Source organism: Osmerus eperlanus, chromosome 6 (assembly GCF_963692335.1).
Source record: "Osmerus eperlanus chromosome 6, fOsmEpe2.1, whole genome shotgun sequence".
Classification (NCBI taxonomy): domain Eukaryota; kingdom Metazoa; phylum Chordata; class Actinopteri; order Osmeriformes; family Osmeridae; genus Osmerus; species Osmerus eperlanus.
Window position 1 is genome coordinate 264,883 of NC_085023.1, and position 13,747 is coordinate 278,629.

Genomic DNA, 13,747 nt, shown 5'->3' on the forward strand with positions numbered 1-13,747 from the left:
ACACACACTCATATACATACATATAACTGAAGAAGTACATAAAATTATAACTATGTTTTTAAGTCTGACCCTGGTGATGTGTTTCTCACAACAGACTTTCTGTGATACAAACTAACATGGAAGGCCTGTTGACATTGTTGATGATAAAGATTATTTATGAACACGCAATATTTTATCAGCTTTGTTAAATACACATGACAAACCCCCATCAAGCAGTGTCCTATAAATAGTCATATTTCTAAAGTAAATATTTGTTATTTAGTCAGTTTCCCATGACAGGTCTGCACTGCGGGACGATCTATCTCTGGTGCTGAACACACACATCCCCACATGTGCAGCGTGGAGGGAAGAGGTATGGACCCTCCCACCTCCCTTCCACCTGCTCTGGGTATGGACCCTCCCTTCCACCTGCTCTGGGTATGGACCCTCCCACCTTCCTTCCACCTGCTCTGGGTATGGACCCTCCCACCTCCCTTCCACCTGCTCTTGGTATGGACCCTCCCTTCCACCTTCTCTGGGTATGGACCCTCCCACCTCCCTTCCACCTGCTCTGGGTATGGACCCTCCCACCTCCCTTCCACCTGCTCTAGGTATGGACCCTCCCACCTCCCTTCCACCTGCTATAGGTATGGACCCTCCCTTCCACCTGCTCTCGGTATGGACCCTCCCACCTCCCTTCCACCTGCTCTTGGTATGGACCCTCCCACTTCCCTTCCACCTGCTCTTGGTATGGACCCTCCCACCTCCCTTCCACCTGCTCTAGGTATGGACCCTCCCTTCCACCTGCTCTCGGTATGGACCCTCCCACCTCCCTTCCACCTGCTCTTGGTATGGACCCTCCCACCTCCCTTCCACCTGCTCTTGGTATGGACCCTCCCACCTCCCTTCCACCTGCTCTTGGTATGGACCCTCCCACCTCCCTTCCACCTGCTCTAGGTATGGACCCTCCCACCTCCCTTCCACCTGCTCTGGGTATGGACCCTCCCACCTCCCTTCCACCTGCTCTTGGTATGGACCCTCCCTTCCACCTGCTCTGGGTATGGACCCTCCCTCCTCCCTTCCACCTGCTCTTGGTATGGATCCTCCCACCTCCCTTCCACCTGCTCTAGGTATGGACCCTCCCTTCCACCTGCTCTCGGTATGGACCCTCCCTCCTCCCTTCCACCTGCTCTTGGTATGGACCCTCCCACCTCCCTTCCACCTGCTCTTGGTATGGACCCTCCCTTCCACCTGCTCTTGGTATGGACCCTCCCACCTCCCTTCCACCTGCTCTTGGTATGGACCCTCCCTTCCACCTGCTCTTGGTATGGACCCTCCCACCTCCCTTCCACCTGCTCTGGGTATGGACCCTCCCACCTCCCTTCCACCTGCTCTAGGTATGGACCCTCCCACCTCCCTTCCACCTGCTCTCGGTATGGACCCTCCCACCTCCCTTCCACCTGCTCTCGGTATGGACCCTCCCACCTCCCTTCCACCTGCTCTTGGTATGGACCCTCCCACCTCCCTTCCACCTGCTCTTGGTATGGACCCTCCCACCTCCCTTCCACCTGCTCTGGGTATGGACCCTCCCACCTCCCTTCCACCTGCTCTAGGTATGGACCCTCCCACCTCCCTTCCACCTGCTCTGGGTATGGACCCTCCCACCTCCCTTCCACCTGCTCTTGGTATGGACCCTCCCTTCCACCTGCTCTGGGTATGGACCCTCCCTCCTCCCTTCCACCTGCTCTTGGTATGGACCCTCCCACCTCCCTTCCACCTGCTCTAGGTATGGACCCTCCCTTCCACCTGCTCTCGGTATGGACCCTCCCTCCTCCCTTCCACCTGCTCTTGGTATGGACCCTCCCACCTCCCTTCCACCTGCTCTTGGTATGGACCCTCCCTTCCACCTGCTCTTGGTATGGACCCTCCCACCTCCCTTCCACCTGCTCTTGGTATGGACCCTCCCTTCCACCTGCTCTTGGTATGGACCCTCCCACCTCCCTTCCACCTGCTCTGGGTATGGACCCTCCCACCTCCCTTCCACCTGCTCTGGGTATGGACCCTCCCACCTCCCTTCCACCTGCTCTGGGTATGGACCCTCCCACCTCCCTTCCACCTGCTCTGGGTATGGACCCTCCCACCTCCCTTCCACCTGCTCTGGGTATGGACCCTCCCACCTCCCTTCCACCTGCTCTTGGTATGGACCCTCCCTTCCACCTGCTCTTGGTATGGACCCTCCCTTCCACCTGCTCTGGGTATGGACCCTCCCACCTCCCTTCCACCTGCTCTGGGTATGGACCCTCCCACCTCCCTTCCACCTGCTCTGGGTATGGACCCTCCCTTCCACCTGCTCTTGGTATGGACCCTCCCACCTCCCTTCCACCTGCTCTTGGTATGGACCCTCCCACCTCCCTTCCACCTGCTCTGGGTATGGACCCTCCCTTCCACCTGCTCTGGGTATGGACCCTCCCACCTCCCTTCCACCTGCTCTTGGTATGGACCCTCCCACCTCCCTTCCACCTGCTCTGGGTATGGACCCTCCCACCTCCCTTCCACCTGCTCTTGGTATGGACCCTCCCTTCCACCTGCTCTTGGTATGGACCCTCCCTTCCACCTGCTCTGGGTATGGACCCTCCCACCTCCCTTCCACCTGCTCTTGGTATGGACCCTCCCTTCCACCTGCTCTGGGTATGGACCCTCCCACCTCCCTTCCACCTGCTCTGGGTATGGACCCTCCCACCTCCCTTCCACCTGCTCTTGGTATGGACCCTCCCTTCCACCTGCTCTGGGTATGGACCCTCCCACCTCCCTTCCACCTGCTCTGGGTATGGACCCTCCCACCTCCCTTCCACCTGCTCTTGGTATGGACCCTCCCACCTCCCTTCCACCTGCTCTGGGTATGGACCCTCCCACCTCCCTTCCACCTGCTCTTGGTATGGACCCTCCCACCTCCCTTCCACCTGCTCTAGGTATGGACCCTCCCACCTCCCTTCCACCTGCTCTTGGTATGGACCCTCCCACCTCCCTTCCACCTGCTCTGGGTATGGACCCTCCCTTCCACCTGCTCTTGGTATGGACCCTCCCACCTCCCTTCCACCTGCTCTTGGTATGGACCCTCCCACCTCCCTTCCACCTGCTCTGGGTATGGACCCTCCCACCTCCCTTCCACCTGCTCTGGGTATGGACCCTCCCACCTCCCTTCCACCTGCTCTGGGTATGGACCCTCCCACCTCCCTTCCACCTGCTCTGGGTATGGACCCTCCCACCTCCCTTCCACCTGAAATGGAAGAAGAATAATTTAACTTAAATATAATCAATTTAACTGTAAGAGTTTAACCATATCCTTGCTTTGAACCCAGAGTGAAACCAGCTCAGCCTTTCATTAACATGGAGAACCGTCCCAGAACCTTTCTCCTGAATGTTTCTTTCCCCCAATCCGTGGAATCTTTGAATTGTTCTGGATTCCAGAGTGCTTGCGTGTTCTGTGATCTGTCTGGTTGTTCTGAAGTCCTGCCAAGCTGCCGGTGTTAGACACGGACACTAAACCTTAGACATGTTGGCCCCTCGGCCTCTGCTGTGAGGCAGTAACTCATCCACCGCTCATCCTCCTCTCATCTCTGCATTACAGTGGGCTTGTTGTCATAAGAGGAGGGATAGGGCTAGCACCTCTCTCTTCTTCCCCCTCTTTTCTCCTTTCTCCTCTGCCCTCCCCTCCCACCCCCTTCCCCTCTCTCCCCCCCTCCCCCCTCCCCTCCTCCCCTTTCTCTCTCCCCTCTCCAGCTTCTGTGTGCTGACAGAGAAACTGGGCATTGACACAAATTCGCCCCGTCCTGTGGAGCTGGGAGGTGGAGACTTGAGGGCTTTACGTAGACTCTAGATAGTTCCAGGAAGTTCTTGGCTGGCAATTTGAATAATTAATGTTTAATACAGAGACAGAACGCAATTTTGGGTAATTTGTAGTAAACTAGTGCATAGTGCCTGTGACTAAGATGTCAGTGAAACACACAAATACAGATTACTTGAACTATGGATAGTGCATAGTGCCCGTGATAAAATTGGTGGCACACACAGCAGATTTATGGAATTATAGATAGGGCTTTCATTTTTCTGCTGTTTCCTACATTCTAAATTGCTTTTACTATATTGGTTCTCTGTTAAATTGTCTTACCACCACAAACATTTAAACATAGTGTGAAAGTAGGCTATATCCACTTTATATTGTCGTTCTGTTTGCTAGCCAGCGCTTTTGAAAGAAGTTGATTATCGGTTGAAAAAGCTAAATCCCTCCAAAAAACTATTTACGTTCCTACGCTTAGTTTCATTTAATTGCAAATGCCTTTGTTAATCGCATTAGTTCAATCGCAGTAGCTGACTGCACTCCGTTAACTTTCCAGAGTTCCCGGTTCTCGAGTCGAGGTATTCGTAGAAAACTCGCTGCAGACCAGAAGACCCATCAGAGTGAAGGGGCTGTGACACGAAGAGAGCAAGCCAAGCTGCGACTAATTATTTTTGATGTCGAAATGCTTATCCAAACAACGTCAATCACGGCAGATATGAACTTTTCAGAGTGCCAGGTTCTTTCTCTGATCGTGGGAAACTAAACCCATTCTAAGGTCAAATGTCAGGGAAAACATTTTAGACATCCTCAGAAGAGTGTTCCGAGTACAGTACACGCAGCAATTTTGGTGTAAATTCATCAAAGGTTTGCAGAGATACGACCCAACTTGCTGTTTGGCGGCTTAGCTGCACATTTTTATTGGCTGTACCGGGCAAACGGATTCCAAAATCAAAAAAACGTGTGATAGCTCAGGGCTCAACATTAACATTTAGTGGGTTTGAAACTTACTGGCACCAAGACAATTTTTACTGGCCCCTCCTCCAAAAGCTGTAATTTATCATTGTTACAACAAAACCAAAGACTTCTAAGTTATGTTATTCTGTTAGCATGTTTAACCATTTATTAAACACATTCTGGATAAAAAAAGAACAAAAATGAAATCACATTTCTAGTGATAAAAAATAAAAAGTTAATAGTCATCAAAACAATTGACTTTTAACCTCAAACATGACGTGCTCTCTTCCCTGCTGACAGCCATCTCTGCACAACTCTGTCTGGCTGAAACTGAAACCTCTGGTCCCTCAATGCTAATATATAACATCTTCCATAGCATTTCATCAGTATGATACTAAGTACCCATCACTAGAATGGTGTCGATACTAAGTCGACACCATTCTTCTGCTGAAGTTCAATAGCCCGGGGGAACGAGGCGAACGGCTGGCCCGTCTTAATTACGTGATATGCCGTTGTTATAAGTCGTGCAATATCACGATGGGCATCTGCATTTAAATTCCCGACCAGCATGGTCAACGGCCTGGAAGATGGATTGTCAACCATCCGCTTAGCTGTCACGCAAACCAGGTGCTGTCTGCTAGCATGGCTGGTCAGGGATTGTTTTAGAAAATTGTCGGTGCCTGTGTAAAAAGAAAAAAGTTGCTTTTGTTTGAGCTCGTAGCTCTTCTTTGCTGCCATCTTCACTTTATTGTCTCGCGCCAGTTGTTAAAAAATTTATTGATATTAGAGAATTACAATTTGACAACCACTCGTCACTCACTACTCAACTCTTGATTTGGAACTGTGCGCCCCACGAGCTGCAAAGTTATTTATTCATTTAGCAGATAGCAAAACATATGAAGGATGTTAACTTTAACAATGCAAACATTTTTTTCAATCAATAATTTGCAGTGGCCCGATCGGGCCAGTGAGTTGCTAGTTTAACTGTCCCGACGTAACTTTTTACTGGCCCCGGGCCATCGTTACTGTCGAGCCCTGTAGCTTTTGTAAGGCTTGATCTGAAGATAATCTCTGCCAAATTTGGTGAAGATTGGACACACTTTGTAGGAGGAATAGAGAAAAAAAAGTAATTCAAAATGGCGGCCGCATCAATTCGGCTGGTGTCACGCATTACGATCTGTCACACACGGGATCTCCCAAGATATCATGAGACAAAGGAATCTCTAAGTAAAGGCAAACACTTCAAAGGTTATTGTCAATAACACATTTTTGCTTCCTGTGGCCACTCCCAGTGGTAGCATGACACCAAATTGTTTGGACATTCTCAGAAGAGGGTTCCGAGTCAACATACCAAGTTTGGCAGCAATGAAGTGGCAAAGCAGTCAAATGACGCAGAACACATTTTCGACATCCTCAGAAAAGGTTTCTGAGTACACGTAGCAAGTTTGGTGTGAATCCATCAAAGATTTGCTGAGATACTACCCAACTTCCTGTTTGCTGGCTTAACGGAACATTTAGATTGGACGTACCGGGCAAACGTTTTCGAAAAGAGGCTTCCGTGTCGAGATACCAAGTTTGTAAAGAAAATGTTTCGCTTCTTGGCCACCAAAAAATCGCAAATGAGGATTAATGTGAACATATTTTTGCCTTGAGAGCCATTTAAAGAAATATCAAAGAGCTTGCTGCTGTTGCTTCTTTTATTTACTATCTTTAAATTATTATGTTCTTAAACACCAACCCTCACTTCATACCTCAACTCCCCAACCCTCACCTCATCCCAACCATCACCCTAATCCTCACCTCATCCCAACCCTCACATCATCCCAACCCTCACCCGCACACCTCACTCAACCCTCACCTCACACCTCTCCCTCACCTCACCCAGCCCTCAGCCTCACCCTCACCTCATCCCAACCCTCACCTCATACAAACCTTCACATCACCCTCACCTCACCCTCACCCCTACTCTCATCCCAATCGTCAATCTCACACCAACCATAATCCTCACCCTATACCTATCCTTCTCCATCACCTCACCCCAACCATCTCTCAATCCCTAACCCTGAATACAACCCTATCCCCAACTCTCTGCCTCCAACTCACCAGCCTACTTTCAGCAAACACCCGTAGCCCTCAGCTGCTTGCTGGGTTAAAAATACACCTCACAGGACATCATCAAAACGGTCTAAGAAGGTTTCACTGCTTCATCATGTCAATCCTACGCACAGATACCACAATATGAGTGGCTGTTTATCTGATGACAGTTTTGCATACTTACAGATACGTCTTCTGATAGGCCATTGGTAATCTCCGTTGCAACAGCACTGTCGTCCACACGTACGCTCCCCCTAGTCACAAATTGGACCACAGAGGAGCTGTCCTGTAGAGAGAAGCACATCATATACCTGCTAGTTAGCTAGTCCTGTAGAGAGAAGCACGTCATACACCTGCTAGCTAGCTAGCGTTCCAGAACTGCCCGTCTTTTGGCCATCAACAAGCTGTCTTAGTCTCTGCTTTCAACCATCTTCATGAGAAAGGGAGACCCCCCACATGCTGCAAGTGCTTACACCACAGTAATCCCACCCGTTTTGATAGACCACAGGCACAGTGAGTAAAAGATAATGACAGAAATGTTTTGAGTTGAGGTGATAGCTGATTGTTTTGACGAGGAGGAAACAGCTGCATGCACATCACAACTAGGACACCTTTTTCAATACCAGTTCAGTAGCTCCAAAATCATATAATGAGGGTGGCTAGATCCCAATATTTCCAAAGACACCTTAAACTGGTGACTGGCACTTTGAATTAATCACATGGAGGATATATACACATGGAAACATTCTCTTTTCTAAGCAATATCAGTCTAGATAGTTCAGTTACCCCAAATGTATTGCAGGCCAAATCATCTCTCAAGGTGTATCTATTGTCTCGATGCATTGATACAAACACTGGGTGGGGGTGGCCCTAACTTCAGACTGTATATTTAATTGGCTGAACTAGTTTATCAGCTTCATTATAGTTCCTTGTTTAAGGACAGTAAATAACTGACAGAGTGAAAACATAATCATTCACAATATTCACCTGATAGTGTTAGGAGAGGACTACTCTACACACCTGATAGGAGCTTGTTCACCCATATTCTCTAACTCATGTTCCATGCATTCCCTTATGAGTGTGTAGAGGACAAAGCAATGTCTCAGTATAAAGGAACAGCTGTATTATAGATCATCCTAGAGGTTTGTCAGAGTGATAGAGCTCACCCTCTTCAGAATCTCCACGTTTAGCAGCATCTTCATGTCCACACTCAGCGCCTCCTCCTTGGCCTGGGAGCCCAGACGACAGGATATCGTCAGACAGGCCCTGCCTGGACGATCACAGTCCTGGGGGGAATGAGGGAAGGGAGGGGGTGGGGTATGGATGGGAAGGAGGGAGGGGAGTGGGTGGGGATGGATGGATGAAGAGGAGTGGGTAGGGGAGTGGAGGGGGAGGTGAGGAGGCAGGGGAAAGGAGGGAGCGGAGGGGTGTGGTGCAGGGGAATGGCGGGGGTGGGGGAGGTGAGAGGACAGCCAGGGAGGGAAAGGGGGAGGGAGGGAGGCAAGGAGGGAGGGAAAGGGAGTTAAGAGGGGGAGACTGAGCAAAAGGAGGGGTAAACAATGTGTATATGTTAGAGCATGTGTGTGTGTATTCACCAGGACCCTGCGTCCAGACTTGGTGAAGAAGGAGAAAATGGTGTGGAAAACACTCTCTCTGTCTCTGGGCAGGAAGCATGGGTTAGGGTTCCTGTGCACAGAACAGTTACCTCTCCCATCAGACACCTGGAGAGCAGGGAGGGAAGGAATAGAGGAAAGGAGAGGAGGGAAGTAAAAGGCGGAAAATGGAAAGAACGATGAAAGAGGGAATGAAGGATAGAAAGCAACAGTGAAGGAGAGAAAGTCAGTTTCCCAGGGTCTATCACAGTATCAGATCCATCACAGTATCAGGTCCATCAAAGTATCAGGTCTATCAAAGTACCAGGTCTATCACAGTATCAGGTCTATCACAGTATCAGGTCCATCACAGTACCAGGTCCATCACAGTACCAGGTCTATCACAGTATCAGGTCCATCACAGTACCAGGTCCATCACAGTACCAGGTCCATCACAGTACCAGGTCTATCACAGTATCAGGTCTATCACAGCACCAGGTCCATCACAGTACCAGGTCTATCACAGTATCAGGTCCATCACAGTACCAGGTCCATCACAGTACCAGGTCCATCACAGTATCAGGCCTATCACAATACCAGGTCCATCACAGTTTCAGGTCTATCACAGTATCAGGTCCATCACAGTACCAGGTCCATCACAGTACCAGGTCTATCACAGTATCAGGTCCATCACAGTACCAGGTCCATCACAGTATCAGGCCTATCACAATACCAGGTCCATCACAGTTTCAGGCCTCACAGTACCAGGTCTATCACAGTACCAGGTCCATCACAGTACCAGGTCTATCACAGTATCAGGTCCATCACAGTACCAAGTCTATCACAGTATCAGGTCCATTTTCACAGTACCAGGTCCATCACAGTACCAGGTCCATCACAGTTTCAGGTCTATCACAGTACCAGGTCCATCACAGTACCAGGTCCATCACAGTATCAGGTCTATCACAGTATCAGGTCCATCACAGTACCAGGTCCATCACAGTTTCAGGTATATCACAGTATCAGGCCTATCACAGTACCAGGTCCATCACAGTACCTCATTAACCAATATTCAACTAACTGTCTGTAGATTGTGTGTTGCATTTTGATAGTCCATCTGTTGGCACACTATAAGCTGTAAGCAGCTACTCAGTATCATGTCTACAATATATCAGTTGACATTCAGTTTCAACAGACAAGTACCATACATTCAACTAACTGTCTGTAGACTATCAGATGCATTTCAAGAGTTGATCTACAGACTTTACAAAATGTCTGCCTTTCAAGGTTTTTGAACCAACATTCAACTAATTGTCAGTTAACTGATACGTTTACTATCTGTTGATAATGTATTGATTCTCAACTAAAGATAATGCGCTTCTCTTCTTGATTATTTACAAACTATTAGTAGGCATTCTCCACTAAATGTTTGTAGACGTGTTTTAGGACCATCCAATTAAAGTGAAAAACCTTTGGGTGTAGTAGAATGCATCAACCGAACACATATAAACCATTTGTACATAAAGAGGAAAGTTTTGCTAAACTGATCACTAACACTGGTTAACTAACGTCAATACCAGGCTATGAAGTACAGTAAAACAAACATGATGAAACAGGCAGCAAATGAAAGAAAAAAAGCTCTTATTTTTACAACTTTTGGTCAGGTGGTCAATACCTGACCAAAAATAAAACATAAATACAATCACCACACTGGCAACGTTTCTTTTTTGTACAGTTACAGTAACAATTTACAGAAGAACAGAACATATTGCTGAGGCTAACATCAACTGTTAGAAACACTACATCACCCCCTAAGCTTGTTCATGAGCTTGAAGCATGTTACAAGAATTTAGTATTTTACAGTAAAGGGGATGAGCTTTTTGTTGCTTTTTATCTTGATTACCTTTTCTGCTAATTTGCCAAATATTTACCACTTTTGTGTAATAAATCTTCTCCTTCCGTATGCCCCCTCCGTGCTTTTGCTCAGGTGAAATGAGTGGTACCCTGCATACTGCCACCCTTGCAAGGCGAGGGGCGTCGAATGGAACACGCGTACCTGCTCAAATATATTTTGTTGATGCTTGTTATGTTTTATTTTTGGTCAGGTATTGACCACCTGACCAAAAGTTGTAAGAATAAAAGAGCTTTTTTTCTTTCATTTGCTGCCTTTCATGTTTGTTTTACTGTACTTCATAGCCTGGTATTGACGTTAGTTAACCAGTGTTAGTGATCAGTTTAGCAAAACTTTCCTCTTTATGTACAAATGGTTTATATGTGTTCTGTTTATTTATTTTATTTATTTATTAAGGATCCCCATTAGTCTACACCATGGTGGAGACTATTCTTCCTGGGGTCCAGGCAAAAAATATTACAATACAATATAAATACATAAAATGCAGTACAGCATGATCAATTATCACAAAAACACAGACTTAGAAAACAAAATTTACATTAAAAGTAAAATAATACCTGAAATCCCTTAAATACCTAAAATAATAATCTAATCTACTATAATTTACTTTCTAATTATAGCTGCCTTAAGTTTCCTTTTGAAATCACATTTATTTCGTGTTAGAGTCACATATGAGGGGAGCACATTCCAGTATGCAATGGCTCTGTACATTACTGTTTTCTTAAGTGCATTGGTTCTGGGTAGAGGAAAAGTAAAGTGACCACTTATTGCCTGTCTAGTATTATAACCATGTCTCTCATTTGCAGGTGATAGCTGTAAATACAAACTGACAGGTTTCTGTGAGGAATACGCATTATTTAAAAACAGAATAAGGCTACATGCCAGTCTTTCATCCACCCTCATCCATGACAGCCTGGCATGCATAACCTCCACACTACTCCTAACAGAGCAGTGAAGTGCCAGTCTTGCCGCTCTGTTCTGAGCAAGCTGGAGTTTACTGAGTTCTTGCTTTGATGCACTAGACCAAATCACAGGACAGTAGTCCAGATTTGACAGAACTAGAGATTGTATGACTAGTCTAATTGTTGTGTTAGTTAGCAGATGAGCACTCCTTCTAATGGCATAGATACCATTAATCATTCTCACCACTGTATTATTAATCTGAGTGGACCATGACAATGTTTCGTCAATAGTGACACCCAACAGTTTAACTTCTTTAACCTGTTCCATTGCAGCACCCTTTAAAGAGAGGCTTAATTTCTTCTCTGTCCTGAGAGCATATTTAGAGCCGATTACCATACATTTAGTTTTTTGGACATTCAACTTCATCTTATTTTCCATGATCCATTCAGAAACAAGCGTTAACTCTAGTTGAAGCACCTCATTAACATGTTCAATGCTCTCTGACGATACATACATAGTCGTGTCATCCGCATAAATCCCCATTCCTGCATTTTTTAATACATATGGCATGTCATTTACAAAAATAGAATAGAGAAGGGGGCCAAGGCAGCTTCCCTGAGGAACTCCACACTGAAGTGTCTCAATATTTGAAAGGGAGCCATTGAACATAACACATTGTTTTCTGTTCACTAAATAGCCCTTCAATAAATCAATAGCGGAATCTTTGAATCCATACGCCGACAGTTTCATGAGTAGTAGCTCATGATCTATGATATCAAAGGCTGCACTGAAATCCAAGAGCACCACCCCAACAACTGACTTCATGTCAATCTGTTTGAACCACTCGTCAGTAAGACATGTCAGTGCAGTGCTTGTAGAGTAACCTGCTTTGTATGCATGCTGTATATCTGAGTTAATGTTGTTTTCTGCAAGATATTGCTGGATCTGCTTAAATATAATTCCCTCCAAAAGTTTACTCAAGACAGGTAAGATGCTGATAGGCCGACTGTTTGAACCTATAAATGGCTCCCTACTGTTTTTTGACAGAGGAGTAACCTTTGCAATTTTCCACAAATCAGGATAAGCACATTCCTTAAAACATAAATAAAAAATATGGCCTACAGGCTTAGCAATTGATTTAGCTGATAACTGAAGCAGTCTGCCGTCAATATTATCAAACCCACAAGGTTTATCACACTTAATTGTGTGAAGTATCTTAACCATAAAATCAGCACTGATTGGCTTGAATTCAAACACACAATCCTTACCACACATAATATGATTTTTTTATTATAGCTTTGGACAGCCCACCACTCACAGGCAGCATTTGATTTCTTAGTGTGTTCACTTTACTGAGGAAGTAATTATTGAAGTAGTTTGCTATATCAGATGGTTTAGTAATGAATTCTCCATTCAGTTCAATAAATGAAGGTGTTTTGGCCATTTTACTTCTGCCCATAGCATCATTAAGCTCCAAAGTGTTTTACTGTCTCCATGGCACTCCTCAAATTTAGAATTATAGTAATATTTTTTCTTTTGTCTATTTAATTTAGTTATTATATTTCTTAGTGAGCGGTAGGCTTGCCAATCTGCTACATTACCTGACATGATGGCAGATCTTTTCAGTAGGTCCCTTTCTCTCATCAAGTTTCTCAATTCCTCATCCAGCCAAGGTGCTTTAAGTGATCTAACAGTGAGCTTCTTAATTGGAGCATGTTTATCACACACTGCAGAAAATAAATTCATAAAGTAGTCCAGTGCAGCATTTACATGCATCTTCTCAAGCACAGTATCCCACTCGATATTTTCTACATCAGCAATAAAATCATTTTCTAAAAAGGTTTTATATGTTCTTCTATGAATTACTTTAGGCCCTGCTTTAGGAACCTTTGTTTTCACAGTTAAAGCGACAATATTGTGGTCACTGAAGCCCACAGGAACCGACACAGCTTTAGAACATTTTTCAGAACAATTTGTAAAAAAGTGATCAATGCACGTTGACGTGACCATTCCGTCCCTATTGACATTAATTCTTGTGGGTACACCTATGACTTGAGATAAGTTGCATAATGTGGCTGCATCGCTCAACTTCCTTTTCAATGTACAATTACTGGACAACCAGTCTATATTCATATCACCAAGAATGTAAATATTATTGTCATTATCAGTTACATTCTCCAGCATCATGCATATGTTATTCAGATATTCAGCATTAGAGCATGGTGGCCTATAACACCAGCATGTCAATATAGGTTTCAGATGCGGGATATGAACTTGGAGCCATAAGGATTCTACTCCAACCATACCTAGATCTTTCCTTATTTTGGCTGGAATATGATTTTTAATGTAGAAAGCAGTACCTCCCCCATACCTGTCTCTGTCTAATCTAAATATATTGTAACCTTGAATTGAAACAGTTGCATCCCCTATGGCTTCTTCCAAGTGAGTCTCTGACACAGCCATAATATGAATATC

General features: G+C 45.8%; 1 protein-coding gene across 1 annotated transcript in view; it reads right to left on the reverse strand.

The window, feature by feature from the left end:
- Positions 1–13,747, reverse strand: part of itga9 (integrin, alpha 9) — a 113,979-nt gene that overhangs the window by 4,224 nt on the left and 96,008 nt on the right. Inside the window, exons 24-26 of the mRNA XM_062462892.1 lie at positions 8,461–8,586; positions 8,032–8,151; positions 7,046–7,151 (exon numbers count right to left, since the gene is read on the reverse strand). Of these exons, the coding sequence (XP_062318876.1) occupies positions 7,046–7,151; positions 8,032–8,151; positions 8,461–8,586 (352 nt within the window). The remainder of the gene's footprint in view (positions 1–7,045; positions 7,152–8,031; positions 8,152–8,460; positions 8,587–13,747) is intronic.